The sequence below is a fragment of the Xiphophorus hellerii genome, chromosome 3 (assembly GCF_003331165.1).
Source record: "Xiphophorus hellerii strain 12219 chromosome 3, Xiphophorus_hellerii-4.1, whole genome shotgun sequence".
NCBI lineage: Eukaryota > Metazoa > Chordata > Actinopteri > Cyprinodontiformes > Poeciliidae > Xiphophorus > Xiphophorus hellerii.
The window spans coordinates 1,350,395-1,374,586 of record NC_045674.1 but is presented as its reverse complement, the minus strand read 5'-3'; the positions used below and the strand labels follow the sequence as shown (position 1 = coordinate 1,374,586).

Genomic DNA, 24,192 nt, shown 5'->3' with positions numbered 1-24,192 from the left:
CCAGATGAACAGGTTAGCAGGTTGCAGAAAGGGGAGCATGTGATCCTGTTGCTATGGCGTCTGTCAGATGAGACAAATACCGGCCATATTTCTCCTCTTGTTCTTTAACACAAAGGTTCAGAACATGAAGCATCAAACCTGAAGCTCCTGAGGTGGAGACGGACACGTTGCAGGATCTGGTGTTCCTCAGGGCTGTTCCTGATGGACCGCCACACTGCAGGTGGAGTGAACGCTTTGGGTCTGATGAGGTCCAACAGAACATCAGGGAGGAGAAATCTGATGGCAGGAAAACTATTTAGTCATGCAGCTTGAATATCGTGGGACAAAATGTTAAAATATTTTAAAAGCTAATATTAATTACACATTTCTTTCTTCCAAACGATCAGACTTGTTTTTATATCGTCTGGATCAGCGGTTGGATCTTTGTGGATCTTTCACTCAGTTTCGGTCCAGAAGCTGAAACTATCAGAGGAACGTGGAGATGAAGAGCGGAGCGATCAGTTCTCCTGGTTACGTTCTGATCGGTTTATTAGCCGTTGCTATAGAAACGAGGCCTGAATCATGTCCTGTTTACTGCTGTCACAGGACCCAGAAGCTGAAGCCGCATCTTTCTTCTTCTTCTTCTGTTTATCCAGCAGATCCAGAACTGAACATGTGAAAATTAAAACCTGGGGAGATTTCGGCTGGCGGGTTAGACGTTCCTCTTTCATAACTGATGTTTTTATGATGTAAAGCATTTGAACTGCCTTGTTGCTGGAATGTGCTTCACAAATAAACTGGATTTCTGCCCAGCAGGAAGAACCAGCTGATTCAGTCTGATGGAGCTTCCAGAGAAATTCATGTTCACTGATCAGTAAATCAGGTTAGCTCAGCTTCCTGCTTCCCTCAGTGAAACTGACTGAAGAAGAAAACACAAGAAGATAAAAGCCTCAGCGCTTTACCTGTTTATGAAGTATTTGACGTCAAAGATTTACATAAATGTATGAAACAAACAACATGGTTACAGAAATTTAGACAAATAAAACCAAAAAACTTTTTTAAGTTCTCCAATTTTTTCTTCACCATGAAAATGTGTAGAACAAGGAAATCTGCAAACTAACACGATGTATCTGGAAAGTTAGTCTTATTCCAAATTTTATTAAATTCTTTCCTTAAAATCTTTGAGGTTTAGTTATCTACATGGAAAGGTTTTTAACATTTTTTCAAATTTATTAAAAACAGAAAACCGTGAAATCTCAAATGCATAAATAATCACAACCATTCCTAAAGATGCTGATCATCCTTCATGTTTCTACAACTTAAATGGAGCAACTTGTGGAAAATTCAGTTGATCTGACTTGATCTGGAAAGGCACACACCTGCCTATAAATGGTTCCACAGGTGACAGTGGAGGTCAGAGGTCAAACACCAAGCATGGGACAGAGACAGGACTGTCTTGAGGATCAGATCCAGAAATGTCTCAGTTGCTTAGAAGCAGTGAGGTCAGTGGCCTCCATGGCTGGTCAGATATAGATTTATAACTTTATTAACGACAGAGAAAAACTGGAACCTGAGGCTCCCAGATCGGATCAACTTTCTTTAGTTTTGGTGTTTAGGATGAAAAGCCTCAACATGTTGAGATGAAATAGTAAAAAAATAAAGCATCAGCTTCAGTTTCCCGTTTTGCGTTTCATTTCTTCTCCATCTTACATAAATCTCTCCTCATTCAGAGTCAGGGCGCCCCCTTGTGTCCTTTTACACTTTCCCTCACATGTAATATTTACACAAACTATTTGCATCTTTAGAAGGAGTTTTAATAAGCAGCTGAACTTTAACATTAACTTGTGACAGGTTTGCTTCTCCTGCAGAGAAAAACTCAGTGAAACTCACAGAAACAAATGAAGCAACTCTTTATTCTTCTAGAATAAAAGTGGTTTTAATGTGTTTTTTTCATTCTATGTTTAAAATAGATTTAATTTTCCTCCAGGATTTATTTTTTCATCAGGTCATCGATGAGGAAAGGTTGCTGATCCTTCAGGATTTGGAGGAAGAGATCCTTTGCGCTCCTGCCAGCTCCTTGTACAGATCCATACACCCTTCTCATCTGGTTCTGGGAGGGCCGCAGCAGCATTATCTCATCATAAGCTTCATTTTGGATAACTTTGGCTATTAAGAGCTTGTCCAAAATGGGCGCAACGGTGGTGACTCTCTGGATCAGCTCAGTCCTGTGTCTGTCCACGAAGTGTTCCTCTGAGGAGAGAAAACAGGAAATATTTAGTCACTGCACAAGATTTAAACTAAACTTTCATTTCCTTATGATATTCAGATGATGTGAATATATAGTTTTGTTCCCCCTGCGGAGTCTGTCTAGCTTGTGACTCTACAGCTCCTCACTTTTATCCAGGCAGCAAAGTGAATGTTGGAGATGTTTTTATCTTTTGCAAATTAAACAAAAAGTGACAAAACTTTGATGCCTTTTTTGTTCTAAATTATTTTTCTCATTTTCTTCTTTTTACATTGAAACACTAACATTTTTACAATCTGTTTTGTTTGTTAGTAAAATATTTTAACAGACAGGCTGCAGTACAGAATGGGAACCAGCTGGTGGCAGTGTTGAGTAAGATCATTCAGTCTGCGGTATCAGGACGTCACCACTTTATTAGAAACTAGTTTATTCAGTAATAAAACTAGTTACATTAGTTTATGAAGCTTGTTGTCACATCACATTTTAAATGAAGCTGCTTCTTATTTATGTTCACATGTGTGTAATTTTACAGCACAAACATGTAAATATGGCTTCATTTTAGCTGCTTGTTGATATTATAATTGTAATATCTCACATTAAAGGAAGCAGTAAAGAGTTTAATGCTGTTAGTCCAGCGAGCTGCATTTTCTCTCTGCTGCCTGACATTTATTAACATCTGCAGAGTTTGTTTCTAACTCATTGCTGCTGTTTCTGTTTGGAATTTGCAATAAATGAAAATTTGAGCTGAACTGGCGACTCCGTCCGTCCAGAAGCGGCTCAGTGAGGATTGGAGCTACGCAGGAACTAACACGACTGCAGATCAGAAGGTTTTTATATGAAAAATTTAACTATGACATGGAAAAACAAAATAGTTCATTAGAGGATATTTATGTTCTAACTGGGTTTTGCTCTGTGGAGATAATTCAGCTAAGAAAGGCGTTTCTGGTGATTAAGATAAGTTAAGTTATAAGTTAAGTTATTGTTCCTTAGCGTGATCTTAGCTGGACTCCAAACTACATAAGACAGAAAATGAAATCTATTAGAGAAGGTTAATTTAGAGCAGAAATAACCAACAAGAAGGTCAGGAAGAAGCTGCAGCCTTTCAGGCTCTGCACTGAAAATAAAACCTCTGACATCCAGCAGATTCAACAAACTGTGATTCCATTAAACTGATTCCATTAAACTGTCATCAACAGGTTGCGGATCTGGATCTGGATCTGGATCTGGATCTGGACCTGGATCTGGACCTGGATCTGGATCTGGATCTGGATCTGGATCTGGATCTGGACCTGGACCTGGACCTGGATCTGGATCTGGATCTGGGTCTGGACCTGGACCTGGACCTGGACCTGGATCTGGATCTGGATCTGGATCTGGATCTGGATCTGGATCTGGATCTGGATCTGAATCTGGATCTGGATCTGGACCTGGACCTGGATTTGGACCTGGACCTGGATCTGGATCTGGTCTGGTTTGAGCTGCAGATCAGTATTCCATCAGTGTAACTTTTATCCAGCCTGTTGTAAACAGAGCAGTTTGTTCTTTACTTTTAACATCCAGTTTTGTTCTGTTACTTTGAACTTGTTGATACTTTGGTGAAAATTGTTCTTTAAAATTTTGTTTCTTTGATCAAATTGTTGCTGATTTATAGAAATATGTTTGTTAGATTTCTCCAACATATTGATTGAACAAATCTACTTTTGCATGTTATGAAACTTTGATGCTTTTCGCTACTTTTTTCACAATTAATCGGCGTTTATTAAATTAAAAATTGTGTATTTTGGTATCATTTTGTTTTTGAAACCGTTTCTCTAATTAAATTAAGTTTTGTCTTCTGAGGTGAATGAATTGAGGTCAAAATGTCTCGTTGGGACCAGAACAGTCGGCCGATCTGGTGTTAAACCTCCTGGTTCTTCTTCTCCTTGTTATGAGGTAGAAAAGGATCGGTGTGTTTTCAGCAGGTGTGTGTTTTCAGCAGGTGTGTGTTTTCAGCAGGTGTGTTTTCAGCAGGTGTGTGTTTTCAGCAGGTGTGTGTTTTCAGCAGGTGTGTGTTTTCAGCAGGTGTGTGAACAGCAACGACAACAGGAAGCAATTTATTTCACCCAGAATACACACAGATCTTCTCCTGTCTGTGGAAAAATGATCGCTGCAGTTCATTCTGTAAATTATTTCTATCTTCAAAATAAAGTTGATGTGATTTAAACTTATGCACCAACATAACCGCGTAGCTTCATGTTTTCTAGTTTTATGTTGAAACAAAAAACCCAAATGTACATGATCTCTGACTCGGTTTCTGTTTCTGGAGTTTAAAAGAAAAATATCTCACCTTCACTGGATCCTTCAGCGGCCGAACACAAACCTGCTTTTTTAGCCTCTTCAACTGCAAAACATACAAATACAAAATCAGTGAAAAATAACAAAACCAAATTCTTTCTTCTGGGCAGAGGGACCATTTTAACCGCGGTGTGGGTGTGTGTGTGTGTGTGGGGGGGGGGGGGGGGGGGGGGGGGGGGTGTGCGTGTGTGTGGGTGTGTGTGTGTGTGTGTGTGCGTGCGCCTTTTATCTCTTTGTCTGATTGTTTCCATAAAGTTTCAGTGTCCAGTATATTAAATCCTACTGTATCTATTTATATCCTATTTAAATCGACCGGATGTTTCTGCGTGGTTTTACCCTGAGGCCTGTTGGAGGCATCCATGATGATTGGCTCCCAGGAGCCACTTATGGAAGAATTCACAGCCAGTTACAGGGCAGCTCCGACAGACAGAGCCGTCAAAATGCGCTTCTTTAGCGCACAAACCCTGAGACCAGCCGCAGTTTGGATCAGCACCGATCCAGAACTAAACCGAGCCTGAAGCTTCCAGGCAGTCAGAACTGCTCAGGTTCTCAAATTCCCTCCAAGAAACAAAATACTGTGCTGAAATTCAACCCCGATTTTTAGAGTTTGTTTAGTTTTTCTTTAGTTTTTGCGCATCGGGTTACTGAGTTGGAGCCAAAAGAAGGAAACTGATGAGATCGGATGTCTGAGTCAAAAGTGAAAGTAAAAAAGAGGCGCACTGGTTTAGTTTTTCTTTGTTGAATCAACATGTTGCATTCTGAGTATAAAACAATCTAAATGTTTGGTTTTTTCCTGCTGATCTCCGTGTAGAAGGTAATTGGATCCAGATCCGGTGCAGATATTTACCCAGTTCGTCCGCGTCCTGCTTGCAGCGGATCTCTCTGAAGATTTCCTCCGCCACCTTCAGAGCTTCTTTCTCCGTGTAAACGTTGATCATCACCTCTGAAACCACCATGTAGTCCTTATCCTCCACCTGGTTCATCTTGACTCCGTCCTTCCGGTCCACCAGTTCTCTTCGGAACTTCTTAAAGTTTTCGGCGGACAGATCCTCCAGTTTGTTACTTAAAATCTTTTTGGCCGTTTTTGGAGGCATTTCTCAGAATGATCCAGATGTGCTGCGACGGCCTGATCTCCGGTCAGATTCTGACACTATTCCGCTATCAGTTGACGTGGAGCGTTTAGGTATTGTGGGAAAATGCGGTTTCAACATAACTTCCTAGTATTCATGAAAATGGTCAATTCCTCGCAGGCCTGCAGATGTTGAATACATGATTAATACATGATTAAAGATGATGATGTGTCTGGATCTGCAGCTGGCTCCTTTTTCTTATTTGAAAACACGTCAGTTTCCCAGAAGGTAGAGGTCCCTGAAGGCACCATGGAGGCTTCCCCTCAGTTCAGTTGTGAACATGTAACACACCCAGCTGGACCTGCCTGTGCAGGCTGATGTGCTTACTCTGAACTTGAACAGAAGACAGAATAAATCTCCATGGCTCAGCCTGCAGAGCCGCAGGATGTTTGAACATCATATTTACGGTCAAATTGATCCCCTGCGCGGAGCATGCTCAGTGAACGGTGTGTAAACCAGAGATAAGAAGTGGAGAAAAGGGAAGAAGGTGTATTTTGGACTATGAGGTCATGTGATCAGCAGCTTTACAGGAAATGTACAGCGTGTTCTACAAGCTGCACCATGAACTACTATTCCCTACTATTATTTTCTATCAGCCTATTCCACTAATGTTTCTTTCAAAATACAACGTTCTCTTCATCTCCAAGCAGATAACCGCCTGGTTTGTTCCCCACTGAGCCGCAGAAGTCCAGGCTCTTCTGGACTTCCTCAGTGGATGAGACCAAACAGCAGCAGAACCTCCGACATTATAACTCTTTATACAAGATGAAAAATATTTGACTGTAAACTAAAATTTCTCCGTGTAAACGCAGGACGGCCAAAAATTAAAACCGACTGTGAGCAAATGAAATGTTGGAAGGTGAACAATCAGTTTTTTACCTGGCGGCTAAAGAAACGCCTGTCTTTCATCAGTCCTAAACATCTGACACACTCAGCTACACCGAAGTTACCAGGCCGTCAAACTCCAGTCCTGGAGAGACGCTGTCCTGCAGCTTTTAGATGTGTCTCTGCTGCACCACTGGATAAAATAATGAGGTCACTAAGGCTCCGGAGATCTGATCTACACAAGGAGGAGGAAAATAAACCGTTTCATTCCAGTGTTTTGTACCTGTGGCTCATCTACAACCTGCAGGACAGAGACTGGAGGACTGGAGATTGACACCTGTGGCCTATCCACACACACACACACACACACACACACACCCACACACTCTTCTGATGAACTTGACCTTCCACTGATCAAACCTGTTCTACCTGTAGAGGACCTGAACGCCTCACGGCTTCAGCTGCTGATCTTCATGTATCTGCAGGACGGATCCTGGAAACCTGGCTCAGGTCAAAGGTCATTTCATCTACAGCCAGCAGTTTTATAGGAAATGCTCAGACTGCAGGTTACAGGACGGTGCATTTTAGAACATTTTATATTTACTGTTTGAAATGTTAGTTTCTTTATGAACTCCTTCCTCCTCTGAATGTTGTGTAATTACAGACGGACGAGTTCTGGAGTCACATATTTCTCTGAGGAGGAGCAAAACATTTTTACACAGGAAGGAGCCGATCTTCTTCAGGGAGGAGGAGCCTGACTCAGATCTACTCTGCAGCTCAGCCTGAGAACAGCAGCCATGTTTCCAGCTGCGATTCTTCACTTAATTCAGTGAGTGAAACGTTTTCAGACTGCAACAGGAAAAAGGTCAAAAAATCAAAATAAACAAAAAAAACAGCAAGTTTAACAAACAAAATGTTTGTAAAAATGCATCTGATCTGCTTTTATTTTCATATATACAAAGTAAATGTAATCACATCACAGAATCACATTATTCCAGATGAAAACATTTATCTCCAGCAGTTGGATAAGAACATAGTAAAAAAATTATTCATTACATTTGATTTTAAATTAAAACTAAAAGTGAGTCATTTCCATTCCTCTGGTTTCTGCAGAAACTGTGATTTCATCTCCATCATCTGCTGCTCCTGCAACACAAACATCAGGTTTCCATGGAAACACTTTGCTCTTTGAACGCTGAAGTTTCATTATGAATGAAACACGTTTCAGAGCCACTCACCGTAAAAACGAGCTGCTCCTCATCCTCTTTGTTCCTCCTGGACTATAAAACAGATCAGAAACTTTCATGTAAAAAAATCTGCCACCATATCAGTGAAAATCTTTACAAAAGTTTTTCAGTTTTTTCCACCTGCCTGGAAATTCTGCAGAATTGTAAAACTTTACTAAAAATGACTAAACTCATCACAATGCAGTAACTGAAATAGACAGTAGTGGGCGCTAATGATCATCAGGACGTAAAATACAGTTTCGTTCGCGTGAAATAAGTTACATTTTGTTTTCTGTAGGTAACAAATAAGTACAAATTTAATTGAATTAAACAAGTTAAATGCAAACAAATCTGCATTTATTTAATTCATCTCAGGTCTGTAGTTTGTTTTCTTGTTTCCTCTGAATTTTAACTCATTTTCATTTTAAATCTAAAAGCTTGTCGGGCGCAGAGACAAACTCTTGTCTCCTCAGCTCCAGTTTAACTCACTGAGTTCCTCCGCCTGCTGGTTGCAGCCGATGCTCCTCAGGATCTCCTCGGTGACATCCACAGCCTTGACCTCCGTGAAGGTGGAGACCAGAACATCTACGATGTCCAGGCGGCTCTTCCCCTCCACCCTGCAGCGTCTGACCCGCGGCTCCTCGCTGCGGTCCAGCAGCTGGAAGACAAACTTCTGAAAGCTTTCCTCCTTCAGGTCCTCCAGGGTTTCAGCTAGAAGCTGCTTAACGCTGCGAGGCATTTCTCTGGAAGCTGCTGGAACAGAAACCAAACCAAAACCAGGGAGGAGTCAGAGGAAGTTACAGTTCATGCTGGGAGGCGGGAACCAATGCAACACTTTTTTTTTTTTAAGCTTTATTGAAAACATCTGCAGATGATATTTCCGGACAAGAAGCTATAAAAACATGAAAGCTTCAATAAAAAACACCAAGTTTTCAAACTTCATATGAAAACTGATGAATCTGATGGAGGAAAACTTCATTTTATTTCCTTAAATGAAGTTTTTGTTACAAATAAATTACATAACATGTAATCTAAATCTTTATTAAAATCCCATTAAAACTGTCTACAGGCCTTTATACTGTACAAGGCAGAGAATAATACTCAGGATTCGTTCAACTTTATCAAAAGAATAAATCTTTATTTACTCAACATCTGTAAAGCCTTTTGAGAGGAACTCGGTACGGCAGGTCAGGTCTCCCCTCCAGAACCACTACAGTTATCAAACTGGTCCCATATATTAAAACCATCAGCTGATAGAAAAGAGTAAGACCACTTGGCTGCCGGCCTGGTGACAAACCCGTCCGTGGGGTCAGAGTGCAGGACCTCTGGTCGGCCTGCGGCTCAAACTGGCAGCAGCTGATCACTGAACTCACCTCAGTCTGGCTTAAAGGACACGTCTGACCTCTGACCCCTAACTGCCAGTAACATCCTCTCCTCCTGTCGTCATGGGAACAGCTTCCAGTCGAGCTGATCCCCGCCTGCTGCCCGCCAAGCAGAACAGACTGTGTGTCTCCCTGCAGGTGAGTTCAGTTACTGCCCATCGACTCCACAGGAGCAAACACAACAGAGTGAAAATGTGCAGCATCAATGCAAAATTATTTTCAGGAAACAAAATAAAAAACTGTCATAATTCCTCTGAATCTGACTCCATGGTTATTTAACTCAACGGAACATCAAACCCAATATTTTCTCATGATTTCAGGATTTTATAGTTTAAACTAAAATGAAAACAAACCATATTTAGTTTCTTACAATATAGAAGCAGAAATAAAGAAAGATGGAAAAACCTCAGTTAGATTTCAACAGTAATTTTATTCAGCTTTGGTCAGTAGATGTCACCACATCGTCTTGTTAATCTGGGGATTTTAATTCTCCATGAAGGAAAAGCAGATTAAATCCCAGCAGGTCTGACGATTCTTAGGGTGAAGAAGGTGCAGAGACCTTCAGATAGAAATATCTGCAGAACGGTGCGAGTCACGAGGAATGAACTAAAACGAGTTCAGAAGAAGAACGCCAATAAAGTGATTCTCCAAAAACAGAGAACAGAAAAGTGGAGAATTTTAATGAAAAGCAGAAAGAAGAAATGTTCTTGTTTCATCTTCATACAGGTCAAGTCAAAGATTTCTATATTTTAATGATTTATTTCATGCATGTGTAATCTTGCCAGGTAAAAAGCAGCAGGAACAATATGTACATGAATGATGGTTGTCAGAACATTAGAGCAACTTTTCAGTTGGACCCATGTTGCAGTAGAACCTCACAGCTGTCCTCCAGAACCTTCAGTACTGAGATTTCCAGCTCAGTTTACAAAAAGATATCTGTTAATAAAAAAACAACTCAACAGGTTCTCCTCGTTCCAGTTTCCAGGTGTTAACAGAAGTTCTGAACATTTGGTTGGAAAAAATTTTTCTGTTTGTCAGTCAGAGGATCCAGAATCACGACAACCAGAACCGAGTCTGAACTGAATCTGAACTGACTCTGAACTGACTCTGAACTGAATCTGAACTGAATCTGAACTGAATCTGAACTGAATCTGAACTGAGTCTGAACTGACTCTGAACTGAGTCTGAACTGAATCTGAACTGAATCTGAACTGAGTCTGAACTGAGTCTGAACTGAATCTGAACTGAGTCTGAACTGAGTCTGAACTGAGTCTGAACTGAGTCTGAACTGAATCTGAACTGAATCTGAACTGAGTCTGAACTGAGTCTGAACTGAATCTGAACTGAGTCTGAACTGAGTCTGAACTGAGTCTGAACTAAATCTGAACTGAATCTGAACTGAGTCTGAACTGAGTCTGAACTGAATCTGAACTGAATCTGAACTGAGTCTGAACTGAGTCTGAACTGAATCTGAACTGAATCTGAACTGAGTCTGAACTGAGTCTGAACTAAATCTGAACTGAATCTGAACTGAGTCTGAACTGAGTCTGAACTAAATCTGAACTGAATCTGAACTGAGTCTGAACTGAATCTGAACTGAGTCTGAACTGAATCTGAACTGAATCTGAACTGAGTCTGAACTGAATCTGAACTGAGTCTGAACCGAGTCTGAACCGAGTCTGAACCGAGTCTGAACTGATTCTGAACATTAAGGAGATGAGATGAGCCTCTTTAGCTCTTTGGTCAGAACACTTATCATTCTTTGCAGAAGATCTGGAGTTGTTCACCAGCCTTTGTCCAGAAGAAGAACCTGGTAAATGTTTTACCAGAACAGAACCAGAATGCCCAGCAGGTTCAACGATGGACATCATGAAAGTCTGTTTCACATGGGATTTTCTTATTATAATATAAATACTAAAAATGCCTGGTATTTAAGGTGAAAATGACTAAAACACCCACAAAGTAATTTCCTCCACCTGACGGATGTTTTAAAAGGAATCAGCTCATTTGTGGAGCCAGACAACAGATGGACGGCAGAGGGAAGGATCCAAATCCTCCAGCATCTCAAAGCTACAGAGCAGCGTCTCAAACTTCAGTCCTGTCTCTGCTTCAGCCCACCTGGCTCCAGTATTAGCTCTCTACCTCTGTACAAGCTAATTACTGCATGCTAGTGAGGCAGTTTCACAATTTAATTCAAGTGTGAAGGACAAAGAACACACCTGGAGGCTGCAGGAGTCTGAGGACTGCAGTTTGAGCCCTCTGCTGTAGAGGGTGCTACCTGGAAATGATCAATTCTGGTTATTCTGTTAAATAAGTGATGCTAGCTGAACCCTTTATACTTTAACATTTCTTGTTATATTGAACTAATCTGGGGTCAGCATATGGAAATCAGTTATTTAAGTTAAATTCAGTAGTTCTTATATTTCCTCTTGCAGCTGGTGCCTGGAAACATCTCCACCAGATCATTCCTGTTAATTTTCTTTAAAATGTCCTTGGTGACCTGCAGAGCGCTGTGGCTGTAGGTCTTCATCATCAGGTCCACCAGGTCTGAGGCATCGGCCTCGTCCAGGGGACCCACTGGGATCTGTGGGAAGCCTGAGCTCACATCCCTGATCTTCAGGAACCACTTGAAGCCTTTCAGCTCCTCTTGCTTCAGGTCTTTCATCAGGTTTAAAAGCATCTCCTTGTCTGACGTGATGGTCGCTGCCTAAAGATTTACAAGATCTTTAACAGTTTCTTGCTCAAAGTGCTGAATGTCTGTAATGTTAGAAAAATCTTTTACTCACTCTTTGCATCATTGCAGCCAGATGTTCATCCACACTCTGAGTCTCAAAACCTTTCAGATTTTATTTGGACAAAAATATTACAAACCGTCTGAACGTTACTCAACTCTGTGGTTGGTAAGAGGTATGAATATTTTTGAGCAACACATCAGTTTGTCTTACTTTCTGCTTGGCTGCGGCTTTGATATTCACCTGAAACAGGAATGTTTCAGCTTAGTTTCTCTAAAGAGCCTTTTGTTCTGAATCCTTTGAATTAACATAAAATGAATGTGAACCGGACCTTTCCGAACAGAACACTCCCAAACCGGCTGGTCCTCTCCGTCGGGTCTGAGTGTCAGACTGAAGTTTCTGTCTGCATTTTCAACATAAACCTCAAAGAAATTTGGTTTTCCTCTTGGATATCGGAGTTTAATTCCCGTCTGAAAGCAGACAGGAGAACCGGCTCAGCGGCGCCTCATTTCCTATCATCAGCCAACTTCACTGCATGCAGTGAAGTTAATGTGAGAAATGGAGCCAATCTGCTGGGAACCTGCAATAACCTGGATGTGAAACCTGGACGTTAAACCCGTTTCATACTTTAGGAGAAACTTCTGCAGCCTCCAGATCCGATGTGAGGAAGAAGTAATCGTTCATTTTCAGGGACTTCTCCGGGTCGGGCTTTTGGATCACTCTGTATCCATAAGAAGTTTCCTTTCGGTCCATTGCCTATAAATAAAACCAAGATGAAGTTCTGATGTTTCTGACCCGTGAAGCCGGTTCTGTTTGACCCATATTTACCTCCTGTAAGGCCGGGTCGCGTGGGATGAGGTAAACATGCAGCGTGAGGAAAGCCGTGTTGGTCCGATAGAGCAACATGTTGCAGTAGACTTTCACAGGAAAGCCGACTCTCATCAGAACCGCCCTCGGAGAGAAAACGGGTTCAGTTAGTTTGACGTGTGACGGTGAGACCTCAGAGACTTTCTCCACAGCGTCTCCACAGTCGTCCATGTGGAGGACGGCAAACTGCTCCAAAGGTTCAGGGACGTCATCTGAAGGAAACACAAAGAGGAGGAAAAGTTTTGGGTCAATGATGTTAGAAGGTTTGGTACCATCATGTTCTCCTACCGACACAGATCCAGTGAGGCAGGAACACCTCCGCCATCCTCCCAGTAATCAGACCGATGTCCAGTATAGGACCAGCAGGCCGGTATCCTCTGCTCTCCATCCTGTCCATGAGTTCGTCCCAGGAGCAGAACCGGTACCTAAAGACGACCCGTTCTGAACAGAACCAGCGCAGACCGGAGACGCTGCACTCAAAGTGTCCAGCTTCACTCTGGAGGCTGAAATAATGTTGGGAAAACGTTTATTTGAATTCTGGTGTTTCCTGAGCAGCAGTCCTGATGCTGATCCACCTGTAGGTTGGAGTTTCTGTCCGGTTCTCCTCCGGTACCAGTTCAGTCCAGCAGCTGGAGTCCAGCTGCAGGACACAGATCAGATGCCACTCATTCACTTTTCTCACAGATAAGCTAATAAATAAAATATAAATATCACAAATCAAAGACTGAGAAACTACCTTTACTTCTTCACAACCCTCGGCGACCCGGGAAGGTTCTGCTGGAGAAACAAGGAGATTATTTAGTCTCATTGTCATTCAGGGTCAGATGTTTTACAGAATCTCCAGTTTGTTAAAATCGTATAGGAAAAATGAAAGCATCCTGGTTTTACTTCACCGTAACTGAACAAAGGAGAAAGACTTAAACATGCCCTGCTGAAGAGAGGTTGGTGATCCATCGCTGTCAGAAAACTGGATTCTTCAGGTTCTGCTCTCACCTGATGGACCTGCTGGGATTTGTCCTGAGATCTTCTGCACCAAATCAGAGCGATGAATCTTCTTTAAAGCCAGCGCCGCCATGTCTAACGTCTGCTCATCAAACTGCTCCAACATCAGCTCTGCCACCTTCAGCTTCCTTCCCGTCTCCATGGCGACGGTTGGGGTTCCTCTCCCGGCTTTCCTGGACAAACTCTTCTGTACGACTCTCTGAAAATGTTCAAACTTTGTTTCACCCAAATCTTCAAATGTTTCTAGAAGTTTCTCCATAATTGCCGTCAGACTTGCTTCCTGAGGGTGAAACAGATCATTTGTTTGTTGCAATATTCAGTCATATCTGAACAAATGAGAATATTGTGAAAGTGTTAGTGACCTTCGTCAGGTAACTTAAAATTTATGACAATTAGGTAAAAGAGGGAACATTCAGGCCTTCTCTACCTGTAAAGATTACTGTAGCAATGTCCTCTCGGTTATTGGGACTAAAGTTAGGATGTTTGGCTTTAATTAACAGAACCAAACACAGAACCAAACACAGAACCAAACACAGAACCAAACACAGATCCAAACATAGATCCAAACACAGATCCAAACACAGATCCAAACACAGAACCAAACACAGAACCAAACACAGATCCAAACACAGAACCAAACACAGATCCAAACACAGAACCAAACACAGAACCAAACACAGATCCAAACACAGAACCAAACACAGAACCAAACACAGAACCAAACACAGAACCAAACACAGATCGTCTGCTCAAACATGATGATCTGAGATCTGAACCTTCCTCAAATCTTGGAGTTTCCTTCTGATTCCCAAAATCTGTCAGATGGCTTCCTGCCCTGCAGAACCAACCAAGCTGAAGAACAAGTCCGGTCTCTGGTTTAAAGGGTTCAGCTGTCTGGGAGTCCAATGTGTGAAGATTTATTAATTTCTGGAGAGACAGTCCTGCTCATAACATCACTGGGTTTGGTTTATGGTCTACATGGTTCAGCTGAAACCCTCTGAATGTTTGTGACGTTTAGACTCGTTTTTAAATGCATAAACCTGAGACTATAAAGCTGCACTTACTTTCTGGAACAACAGAGACTGAAACTCTGAGGGAAAAGGAAAAGAGGAACACATGAAAATATGTAACTTTTTAAACATACTGATAATTCTTCCCTGTAAAGTCCAACCTGCTGATCCGGATCTGATCCCGGCCAGCTTCTGAACCACATCGGTTCTGTTCATGTCCATCAGAACCTCCTGGGCCACGCCCACAGACTCCCCTCCTAGTCTCCGTACCATCTGATCCACCAGGCCTGCCGGTCCTTCCTGTCCCGGATCCGCCGCTCTGCCGGTCCGGTTCATGGGCCACAGCGCACCGACTGGGAGTTCTGGGAGGCTTTTCTGGAAACATGTGAACTGCAGCAAGCGTTTGAACCTCCAGACATCGCTGTGGCCCAACTCCATCATCACCTTCAGAAGAACGCTTTTCAGAGCCGCAACAACAAATATCTGCAGGCCTGAGAGAAAATTAGATGGAAAGATACAGAGCAACCAGAACCAGAACCAACCGTCTCAGAGACAGTTTCTACCCGACAGCAATAACAAAACTAAATGCAATCAAAAACAACCATTAATCATCATGAATGATGGATGTGAGAATGTGGCTGTTCTTATTTATTAGTTGTTGTTTTTTTGCCAGTTATTTGTTAATTCTTACATTGTGTGTGAATTGTGAGATAGTTATTTTTTTGTTTTTAAGCATATTCACTGACTGACGGCACCTTTTGAATTTCGTTGTCCTTGTGACAATGACAATAAAGATTAAAAAAAAAAAAAAAAGTTGTTGAAACTTCATTTCCTCAAAACATTGAACTTAAACAGAGAACGTTCCCGCTGTCCGTTTAACAGAGAGCGGAAACGCTGACTTCAGACCAGCCCGGTTACTATCGCAGCATATCTGGATCATTTTATGAGAAATGGCTTTAAAAACGCCCAAACAAATTTTAAAGGATATCCTGGAGAACCTGCCAAAGGAGAACCTTGACAAGTTCCGATCAGCACTGCTGGACCGGAAAGTTGTGAAGACGAACCAGGTGGAGAAAAAAGGCTTCTTGGTGATTACAGATGTGATGGTTGAAGCTTATACCGAGATAAAAGCTCTGAAGGAAGCGGAGGACATCCTGAGAGCGATCAACTGCGTACAGGCGGTGGACGAGCTGGGTAAATATCTCCACAACATCTGGACCCATTGATTCCTTCCACACTGAGAATTCAAACTGTTTTATCCTCAGATTATAACATGTTTGAACGTTTTCCCTCTGAATGAACTGATTTCACAGAGTAAAAGTTAAACCAACGCGCCTCTTTCATCTATAACCCTCAACATCTGAATAGTTCCTCTGCGTCCTGCTTCTTTTGTCTCAATAACTTGATGCGTAAAAACCACAGAAAAAAAGAGAAAAGTCCTAAAAATCGGACCTGAGTTTCAGTTCAGACTTTTTTCTTTCCTTTGTTGGGGAAACAGAACAAAGAAAAGTTCAGTTTTGTTTTCCGGTTTGGATCTGGATCACTGCTGGTTCTAAATGCTCCGCCATGTTGGTTCACTTTCTCTACATTACAGATACATGAAACATCTGACTGGATGCATTAGTGAATTCAGATATCTCTGATTATATTTAACAATACTTATTTGATATATCTCTAATTTCTCAATGATTTATCATTGAGTCGTATGGAGGCTTCAATTCAACATATCTGCAATGAATTACTATTAAATTATGATCAGTCATGAAGTGAATTTGAGATATCTCTTTTGTTCTGACTGTAGTCATAATTCTAATTAAAGATATTGTGAATGACACCATAATTCAAGATCTCTTAAAGGTATTTGTACATAGTAGTTAAAAATCTTTAAAATACTTTTTACATAGTAATTACAAACAAAACGGATTTTATGTTAAAAAGGCCTGTCATGATTTTTAGATCTCTGTACTAATAGTTAGGTAGGTCAGTATGATAATTATATTATTTTTGGAAATAATACAGAGTCCTTTGGTTCTCCAGGGAATCCCAGGCATCCGAGCTCTAGAGAGATTTCCGTTCTTTATGTTTGCTGCTCTTAAAAAGTCTAAAAATCCTAAATATAAACATCTCAATTTAATACTTTGCAAATCTTTGCAGAATTATGTTAAAGTGAAAAAATATTTGAAATATGTCTTAAATTTTTTACACACATTTAATGAACCTCAAATGCTCAAATCACATTCAGGACATGGAAAGCGTCCCGTCCCGTTACTGGACAGCTGAACTCCCAGTCAGAGGCATTTAGTGGGAGATGATATTTAAAGGGATTTATTTTTATTGATTTTAGTTACCTCTGCGTTGACCTCTGTTCCCTGCATCTGCACCAAGTAGTCAGGGGTTTGAATCTGTCAAAATGACAGATGAGCTTCAGATTTTTCCATCGATTTGAAAAAATATCTGTCAAAAACAGAAAATATTCTGTTAATGCAACTGCTGATATATATATATATATATATATATATATATATATATATATATATATATATATATACATTTCATTGTTTCTGTTATGGTCTGTTATGGTCTTGAGCCGGAAAAGGGTAGAGTGCCTTCTCCGGGTCAGGGGGGGTGTCCTGCCCCAAGTGGAGGAGTTTAAGTATCTCGGGATCTTGTTCACGAATGGGGGAAGAAGGGAGCGGGAGATCGACAAGCGGATTGGCGCAGCGTCTGCTGTCAAGCGGGCGCTGTACCGGTCCGTCGTGGTGAAGAGAGAGCTGAGCCAAAAAGCGAAGCTCTCGATTTACAAGTCGATCTACGTTCCCACCCTCATCTATGGTCATGAGCTTTGGGTCATGACCGAAAGAACGAGATCGCGGATACAAGCGGCCGAAATGGGTTTTCTCCGTAGGGTGGCTGGGCTCTCCCTTAGAGATAGGGTGAGAAGCTCAGTCATCCGGGAGGGACTCAGAGTAGAGCCGCTGCTCCTTCACATCGAGAGGAGCCAGTTGAGGTGGCTCGGGCATCTGGCCAGGATGCCTCCTGGACGCCTCCCTGGTGAGGTGTTCCGGGCACGTCCCACCGGGAGGAGGCCCCGGGGAAGACCCAGGACACGCTGGAGGGACTATGTCTCTCGGCTGGCCTGGGAACGCCTCGGGATTCCCCCGGAGGAGCTAGAAGAAGTGGCTGGGGAGAGGGAAGTCTGGGCCTCCCTTCTGAAGCTGCTACCCCCGCGACCCGACCTCGGATAAGCGGAAGAAGATGGATGGATGGATGGATGGATGTTTCTGTTATGATTATAGGTCTTAAATTTCAGTTATCATGGTTTAAAGAAGTCTGAATTTTGAGATGGTAAACCCTGCAGAAAGCTTGTGTTTCACAGAAAACAATGTGAGTGGATAAAGAGGTTCTGAGGTGACAGATCTTATGAGCAGGGAGAGTTTGTGGAGAAACTTAAAGATGAGCACCAAACTGTAAGAACACTGCTGAGGCTGCCGTTACATCAGGAGTTTTGATGAACAGATGCAGCAAAGAAATCTAAACATTTTGGTGGAATAAAAGTTTTTCTGGGATTCGGTAAATTCAGAGAAGTTGAAGCAGCCATGTTTAGGACCTTGTGTCTGTCAAGATTTGCAGTGGTGAGGAAAATGCAGCAGACCCAGGTTATGGTTGAAGAGTGATTGATGATGAATTTAATGATAAACAACAAGCAGCACAGAGTGAGCAGAAAGCTAAGAGCTCACAACTGGTAGCACAATAGACTGACAGCAGAGATGAGGACGGACAGAACAAGGAACAGGTGGGTTTAAATACACAGGGAGACAATCAGGGGAAACAGGAAACAGGTGTAACTAATCAAGGGTAGACAACAGAAATCTACATAATCACACAGAAACCCAAATCCCTGCAGTGTAATTATTAAATATTTAAAGAAAACTAAATTGTTTCACTGAATTTGATTATAGTAGGTGTGTTTGTGAATATGTGCATGATCTAGAGGGGTATAGTATAAAGTTAAGTATAAAAATGGATGAATGTGTGTGTATATATATATATATATATATATATATATATATATATATATATATATATATATATATATATATGATTTATTTATTTAGTTTATTCATTATTGTTATTTGTAGGAGTATATATATATATATATATATATATATATATATATATATATATATATATATATATATATATATATATGATTTATTTATTTAGTTTATTCATTATTGTTATTTGTAGGAGTATATATATATATATATATATATATATATATATATATATATATATATATATATATATATATATATATAAATAGATAGTCCATCTCGAACCACACTCCATTTTTGGGATATTCTTCTTCCTCTGAATATTTATGTTATTTCATAAAATTTCTTAAGAAAACTAAACTGATAGAAAGGATTTAGTGTTTTGTTGTTGTTGTTGTTGTTTTTTTTAAGTTGCGTTCTGATCCACACTCCATACCAGTAAGTGGAGGTAATGCTACTTAAAGTTTGTTGCCAACCGCCAATAAACTCAAGAAGAAGAAGAATCCCTGCAGTGGCGTCCCAGTACCTGCATCAACATTACAGCTTCTCATCTCTAAAATATTTCTTTACTTGCAGTAAACTATTGAAAACAAATATTGTTTTCTACATTTGCAGCCAGAGAAGCAGCTGACCTTGATCTGGCTCCGGTTCCGGTTGGAGGTTAGCTCTACTTCTTTATTTTATTTAAATATGCAAAGCACTAGTACAATTTCATCCACAAGGTGTAAAATATTCCCACCCATCTTTGTTCGATGATGTGCAGCTGGCTGTGCTTCAGTCACAACTACAAAGTTTGTAGTTTTTATCTGCTTGTAGTTTTTCTGTTCAGCATTAAAGCTGTTGGGATGTTTTAGCAGAAATCTGTTGTTTGATTGACGAACGGACGGTTCACCAAGCTGACATGATGGCAGGAATGACCTAAATCAGGGGCGTCAAACTCCAGGCCTCCAGTCGCTGTCCTGCAGTTTTTAGATGAGCCACAGGTAAAAAACTCTGGAATGAAACGGCTTCATCACCTCCTCCTGGTGTGGATCGGTTCTCCAGAACCTTAATGACCTAATTATCCTGTTCAGGTGGCTCAGCAGAGGCACATCTAAACGTTGCAGGACAGCGGGCCTCCAGGACTGGAGTTTGACACCTGTGACCTAAAGTAACACCATTTGGTCACATGACTGAACAAAGGCTGCTGGGAAATGATGTTTTATAAGGAAATCAGAGACTTCCTGATATAAAACCTCCAGAATGTATTTCTCCTGTTGAGATGGATTTAGTCAGAAACTAATATTGTTTTTATTGCTGCAGTTGTCTTTCCTCAACAGGCAGATCAAGCTTCAAATGCGTCTCTCAGTGATGGTGAGTTCTTCTGCTTTTTCCTCTTTAAATTTGTTGGATCATCACTTTAATACCAAAGAAAAAGCAGAAATCTGAAAGCAGCAGAGAGCAGATTATTTCCACCCACCTTTATTAAACGACCTGCTGCTGCTGTAACAGAAACATTTCACTCCACTGAGTAAAAGGTTTTCCAGTAAAGTTTGAAAAATCTGAAAATGTTTTCTATGCTGTCCATTCGAAATAACAAAGTGATTCTGTAACCAAACAGAATTTCTGCTGTTTTGTTTCAGACATTGACTTGAGGTAAAATCTGCACTGAAAGGACATTTCAGGACAAAATCCTGGAGCTCCGGATCCTCTGCAAGTCCATCCCAGATGTTTTCTACAACATCCTGAAGGACCAACAGCTCCTCACTTTTAATCTGGAAACAATTACATGAAGATGAATTGATGAACTTTAATAAATAACTTTTTAACTCTAAATGGCTGTTTGTTAAACATAAATGTGTAGATTGAGAAATCCAAGGAGTTACAGTCAGGATGTCAACATTTACAATAGTGAAGATAAAACACAGATTAACTTTAGCAAACAGATCATGTCCCAGTCTTTGCTTTTTCTGTCTTCAGTTGGACATTATTTCCATTAAAACCTGATTGATAAAGTCACAGTCTCTCTTTAGGCGGTTGCTAGGTAACACACCATTAAGATTCAATTATCTAAAGGGTTATTGACTTTTAGTTCAGAAAATAATTTAATAAACATAGCTTTGTTAAAATAATCTTTTCACAAAGCTGGTTGTTTGAACACAGCCCATCTGTTCTTGGTCTCCATGGCAACCACCCAGCTGTTAAAACGCCTGGGTGGACCTAGCCCCGCCTTCGGAGCCCAGCTTCAGCCTCTCGGAGCAGCGCTCCACCACGACTCCACTCTGCTCCTTCAGACTAGCAGCAGCAACTAGCAAAACACCTGGTGGAGCTGCACCTCAGCTGAGCTACTTCTCAGCGAAACGCTGGTAAAACAAAAAATAAAACTGAAAAAACTTAAAGTGTTAGTAGAGGAGAGATGCTGTCTGTTAACGATGTTTTAATATTCGGAAGCGTGACCAACATGGACTGAACGGCTTCCTTCACTTCCTCTGCTGCCATTTCTAAAACCACAGACAGACTATAATTATAAAATAATTAGATTACCTTCAAATTCTGGTGTTTTAAAGACAAAATGAATACAGATAAATATAACTATAAAATAACCAACTGGAGCTGAATCTAATCCTTACAGTAGGTAATGTGAATATATAGTATGTCAGAACAGGAACAATACTTCCATTTACATGTTTACAGTATATTCATTTCAAAAAGCTCAACAGGCAGAACAACAAAGCTTCTGCACAAACAGGAGGTCTCACTCGAACATAAAATCTGGGTCAGTGTCTCATAACTACTTTCTTTAAAATATGATTTTTCCTCTCTCACCAAACATATCTAGAAATCTTACAGACATAATAGAAGCAAAATTTAATAAAAATATTACTCTAGTAAAAGTTCCTGTGAAATAAAACTACATTAAAAAACCTTATTGAAGTAATCCGAGTACATGTAAGTGGATAAAAGCCACCTCCTGTTTGGATCGGCCTTATGGAGCCTTATGGAGCCTTATGAGGCGTTATGGGGCCTTATGGAGCCTTATGAGGCCTTATGAGGTTTTATGGGGCCTTATGAGGCCTTATTGGGCCTCATGAGGTTTTATGGGGCCTTATCAGGCCTTATGGGGCCTGTGCATGCCAGCCGGCCTTCAGACTGCATACCTTGGCAAAACAGCAGCTACTATTATAAAATGTAACATTAGTTTATGATTTCTGACTTTTTAAATTAATTCTAAGTTAAAGAGTGTTGAACTTTTTTTTTTAAACAAACTGTAACCTTAACCTGGTTTTAGTTACATAAACATATCTGAGGAGCATTTTGACCAACAGGTGCATCTGATTGTTCAGGTAGATAGAACAAAACAAAATAGAAAAATCCAGAGCGACTCTATTTGATCGTTCAGCCTTATCCTTATTTTCTTATTGCCTTTTCTAAAAGTTGATTTTTTGGAATCTATGTGTTAATTAAAGGTAATTTTCAAACACCATTCATGTATCAGCATCAAGTGTTGGAAAGAAATATTCCACACACTAAGAAAGTTAAAAAGGAAAATATAGCAGCACAAATGTAGGAACTCAAACCTTTTCTATAAATGTTTCTGAAGCAAATCAAAGACCCTCAGTTTACTCAGCTACATTATCATTTATGTTTTCTGGTTGCCATAATAGTTATCTACAAGTGGTTGGACAACACAAGTCCCACCAGGTAACCAGACAAACTTCATCTTATAAAGATCTAAATTCCTTAAACAATATCATATCTGTCAACTTTAGTTTTAAATCCCGTACCTCGGCTCTCCAGTCAGAAATACTTACTCTTAATAAATAAGAGTATCAAAAAACTTGCAAAATATTTTTTAGTCTATTATGGTCTGTATATTAACTCTGTTTTTTTAGGAAGAGTGCAATAAATATTTTAAAAATATAAATATTCTGGGGCGTGCCGTGGTGGCGTAGCGGTTAGCGCGACCCGTATTTGGAGGCCTTCAGTCCTCGATGCGGCGGTCACGGGTTCGACTCCCGGACCCGACGATATTTGCCGCATGTCTTCCCTGTTTCCTGTCAGTCTACTGTCATATAAGGGGCACTAGAGCCACAAAAAACCCCTGGAGGGGTAAAAAACATTTAAAAATATATATAAATATTCAGCATTGCACAAAAAAAGTTTTTGTTTTCTTCAACTTAATGCAGCAGGAATCAGTGAATTCAAGGGTTTCATGGTTCACACGTTCATCCAATGACACTTTGTGCCCCTCATTCTTCTGGCTGGGAGACTTGGGCTTTACCGCTGATTTCTCTGATGTTTTCTGTTAATAACCTTGCAGGCCTCATGTTGGACTTGTTGGGCAGAAATGACTCAAAATGTCTAGGGTAGTGCAGTGAGTTCCACGTTTGTCTGAGGTTTGCTCGTCTTCCTCATGGGTGCGGCGCCGGCGTCATCTCAATTCTTGCAGACAGCTGCACCATCATGCAGTCATACATGGAGACATAATAGTAGCAAAGCATGCCAGCTAATTGTAGCTACCCATTGTCAAGAAAATCCGAGCTCATCCCACTTCTCCATGCTGGAGATTTAAGTTTAACAATAATGATAAATAAAGTTATCTTTAAATTTAATCACTCAAGTGACATCAAGGCCCAACAGTATACTTAAACTTCAATAAAATAAATCTGGTTGTGTGTGTTTTTGTCTCCTGTGAACTTTGCTTTAATTCTATTTATTTTTTCTATCTAATCATAAAAAATCATAGTCAGTCAGAGAGAGTCATTAAACAGGAAAAGCAGGTTTCCTGGAAAAAGAGGAAGTAAGTTTCCAGCCTGCAGATTTATAAAAATAGATGAAATTATTCCTTATTTTAAAGTATGAAAGTTTTAAAGAATAAAATCTAAACATGTTGAGTAATTGGATAAGATTCAAAGTAAAATACTTATATTAATATTGGTATCAAATAATTAGAATCATGGATTATTCTTGGTTTCTTTTCACAAAACATCTGTAATAACTCACATTAAGATTATAATAAGGATAATTAATAAGTTATGGTTATAAAATTATAAATGAATGCTAAATCAGAGAAGCTAAAGAAAATAAATGTGATTTTGACATTGAGCTTGAAATGGTGTAAAAGGTGTAACTGCAATTAAACATCACTGATATGTTGGAGGTAGATGGTAGGTGAAAGGTGAAAGGAAGGGAAAAAGGGGAACTAACAGGAGAGCAGAGATGATCAACACCTTATTTGGAAGCAGATTGAACAACGTAAATGTTTCAGAGAAAATGTTGTGCAGGCAACAGATGTAGGAGGTTGAGCAACCCTGAGACATCAGCACAGACATCAGGAAATGTCTCTAAGACAGTGATGGATATGAGATCATCTGTCCAAGCAGTCAGCCAATGAAACAAGCACAGCATCAGTGCTAGCCAATGCT

At 40.5% G+C, this 24,192-nt stretch overlaps 2 protein-coding genes and 1 long non-coding RNA gene across 4 annotated transcripts; 1 reads left to right on the top strand and 2 right to left on the bottom strand.

Annotated features, from left to right (window-relative positions):
* Window positions 1–1,870: 1,870 nt before the first annotated feature.
* LOC116715948 (NACHT, LRR and PYD domains-containing protein 1b allele 3) lies at window positions 1,871–11,934 on the bottom strand. The gene is made up of 6 exons (XM_032556725.1): window positions 11,908–11,934; window positions 11,531–11,828; window positions 8,229–8,492; window positions 5,406–5,654; window positions 4,551–4,604; window positions 1,871–2,229 (listed from the first exon to the last, which is right to left on the bottom strand). Exons 1-6 carry the CDS (start codon window positions 11,917–11,919, stop codon window positions 1,970–1,972), a joined length of 1,137 nt encoding a protein of 378 aa, XP_032412616.1. The 5' UTR covers window positions 11,920–11,934; the 3' UTR covers window positions 1,871–1,969.
* LOC116717318 (uncharacterized) lies at window positions 6,869–7,622 on the top strand. Its single transcript, XR_004338727.1, has 2 exons — window positions 6,869–7,079; window positions 7,178–7,622. It is a non-coding gene; the product is annotated as an uncharacterized LOC116717318 (long non-coding RNA).
* On the bottom strand, window positions 11,912–15,196 carry LOC116717315 (NACHT, LRR and PYD domains-containing protein 1-like). 2 transcript variants are annotated; one of them, XM_032558581.1, is made up of 10 exons: window positions 14,894–15,196; window positions 14,787–14,812; window positions 13,714–14,002; window positions 13,457–13,497; window positions 13,296–13,360; window positions 13,009–13,223; window positions 12,682–12,932; window positions 12,185–12,609; window positions 12,067–12,096; window positions 11,912–11,957 (listed from the first exon to the last, which is right to left on the bottom strand). In XM_032558581.1, exons 1-8 carry the CDS (start codon window positions 15,171–15,173, stop codon window positions 12,475–12,477), a joined length of 1,302 nt encoding a protein of 433 aa, XP_032414472.1. In that variant the 5' UTR covers window positions 15,174–15,196; the 3' UTR covers window positions 11,912–11,957; window positions 12,067–12,096; window positions 12,185–12,474. The 2 variants fall into 2 exon arrangements, with proteins under 2 accessions (XP_032414472.1, XP_032414473.1); XM_032558582.1 differs by having other exon boundaries at window positions 13,457–13,494.
* Between the last annotated feature and the right edge of the window lie 8,996 nt (window positions 15,197–24,192).

What these genes read in the sequence shown, in the direction of transcription:
- LOC116717315 (XM_032558581.1), bottom strand. Translation starts at nt 15,173, where the DNA reads ATGATGGAGTTGGGCCACAGCGATGTCTGGAGGTTCAAACGCTTGCTG. An exon ending in GATCAGATCCGGATCAGCAG is followed by an intron (nt 14,813 to 14,893) that starts GTTGGACTTTAC and finishes CTTTTCCCTCAG; the next exon opens with AGTTTCAGTCTCTGTTGTTC. An exon ending in AATCCCAGCAGGTCCATCAG is followed by an intron (nt 13,498 to 13,713) that starts GTGAGAGCAGAA and finishes TTGTTTCTCCAG; the next exon opens with CAGAACCTTCCCGGGTCGCC.
- LOC116715948 (XM_032556725.1), bottom strand. An exon ending in GAGGAAATATAAGAACTACT is followed by an intron (nt 8,493 to 11,530) that starts GAATTTAACTTA and finishes TTTCTGTTCCAG; the next exon opens with CAGCTTCCAGAGAAATGCCT. An exon ending in CCAGCAGGCGGAGGAACTCA is followed by an intron (nt 5,655 to 8,228) that starts GTGAGTTAAACT and finishes GATCATTCTGAG; the next exon opens with AAATGCCTCCAAAAACGGCC.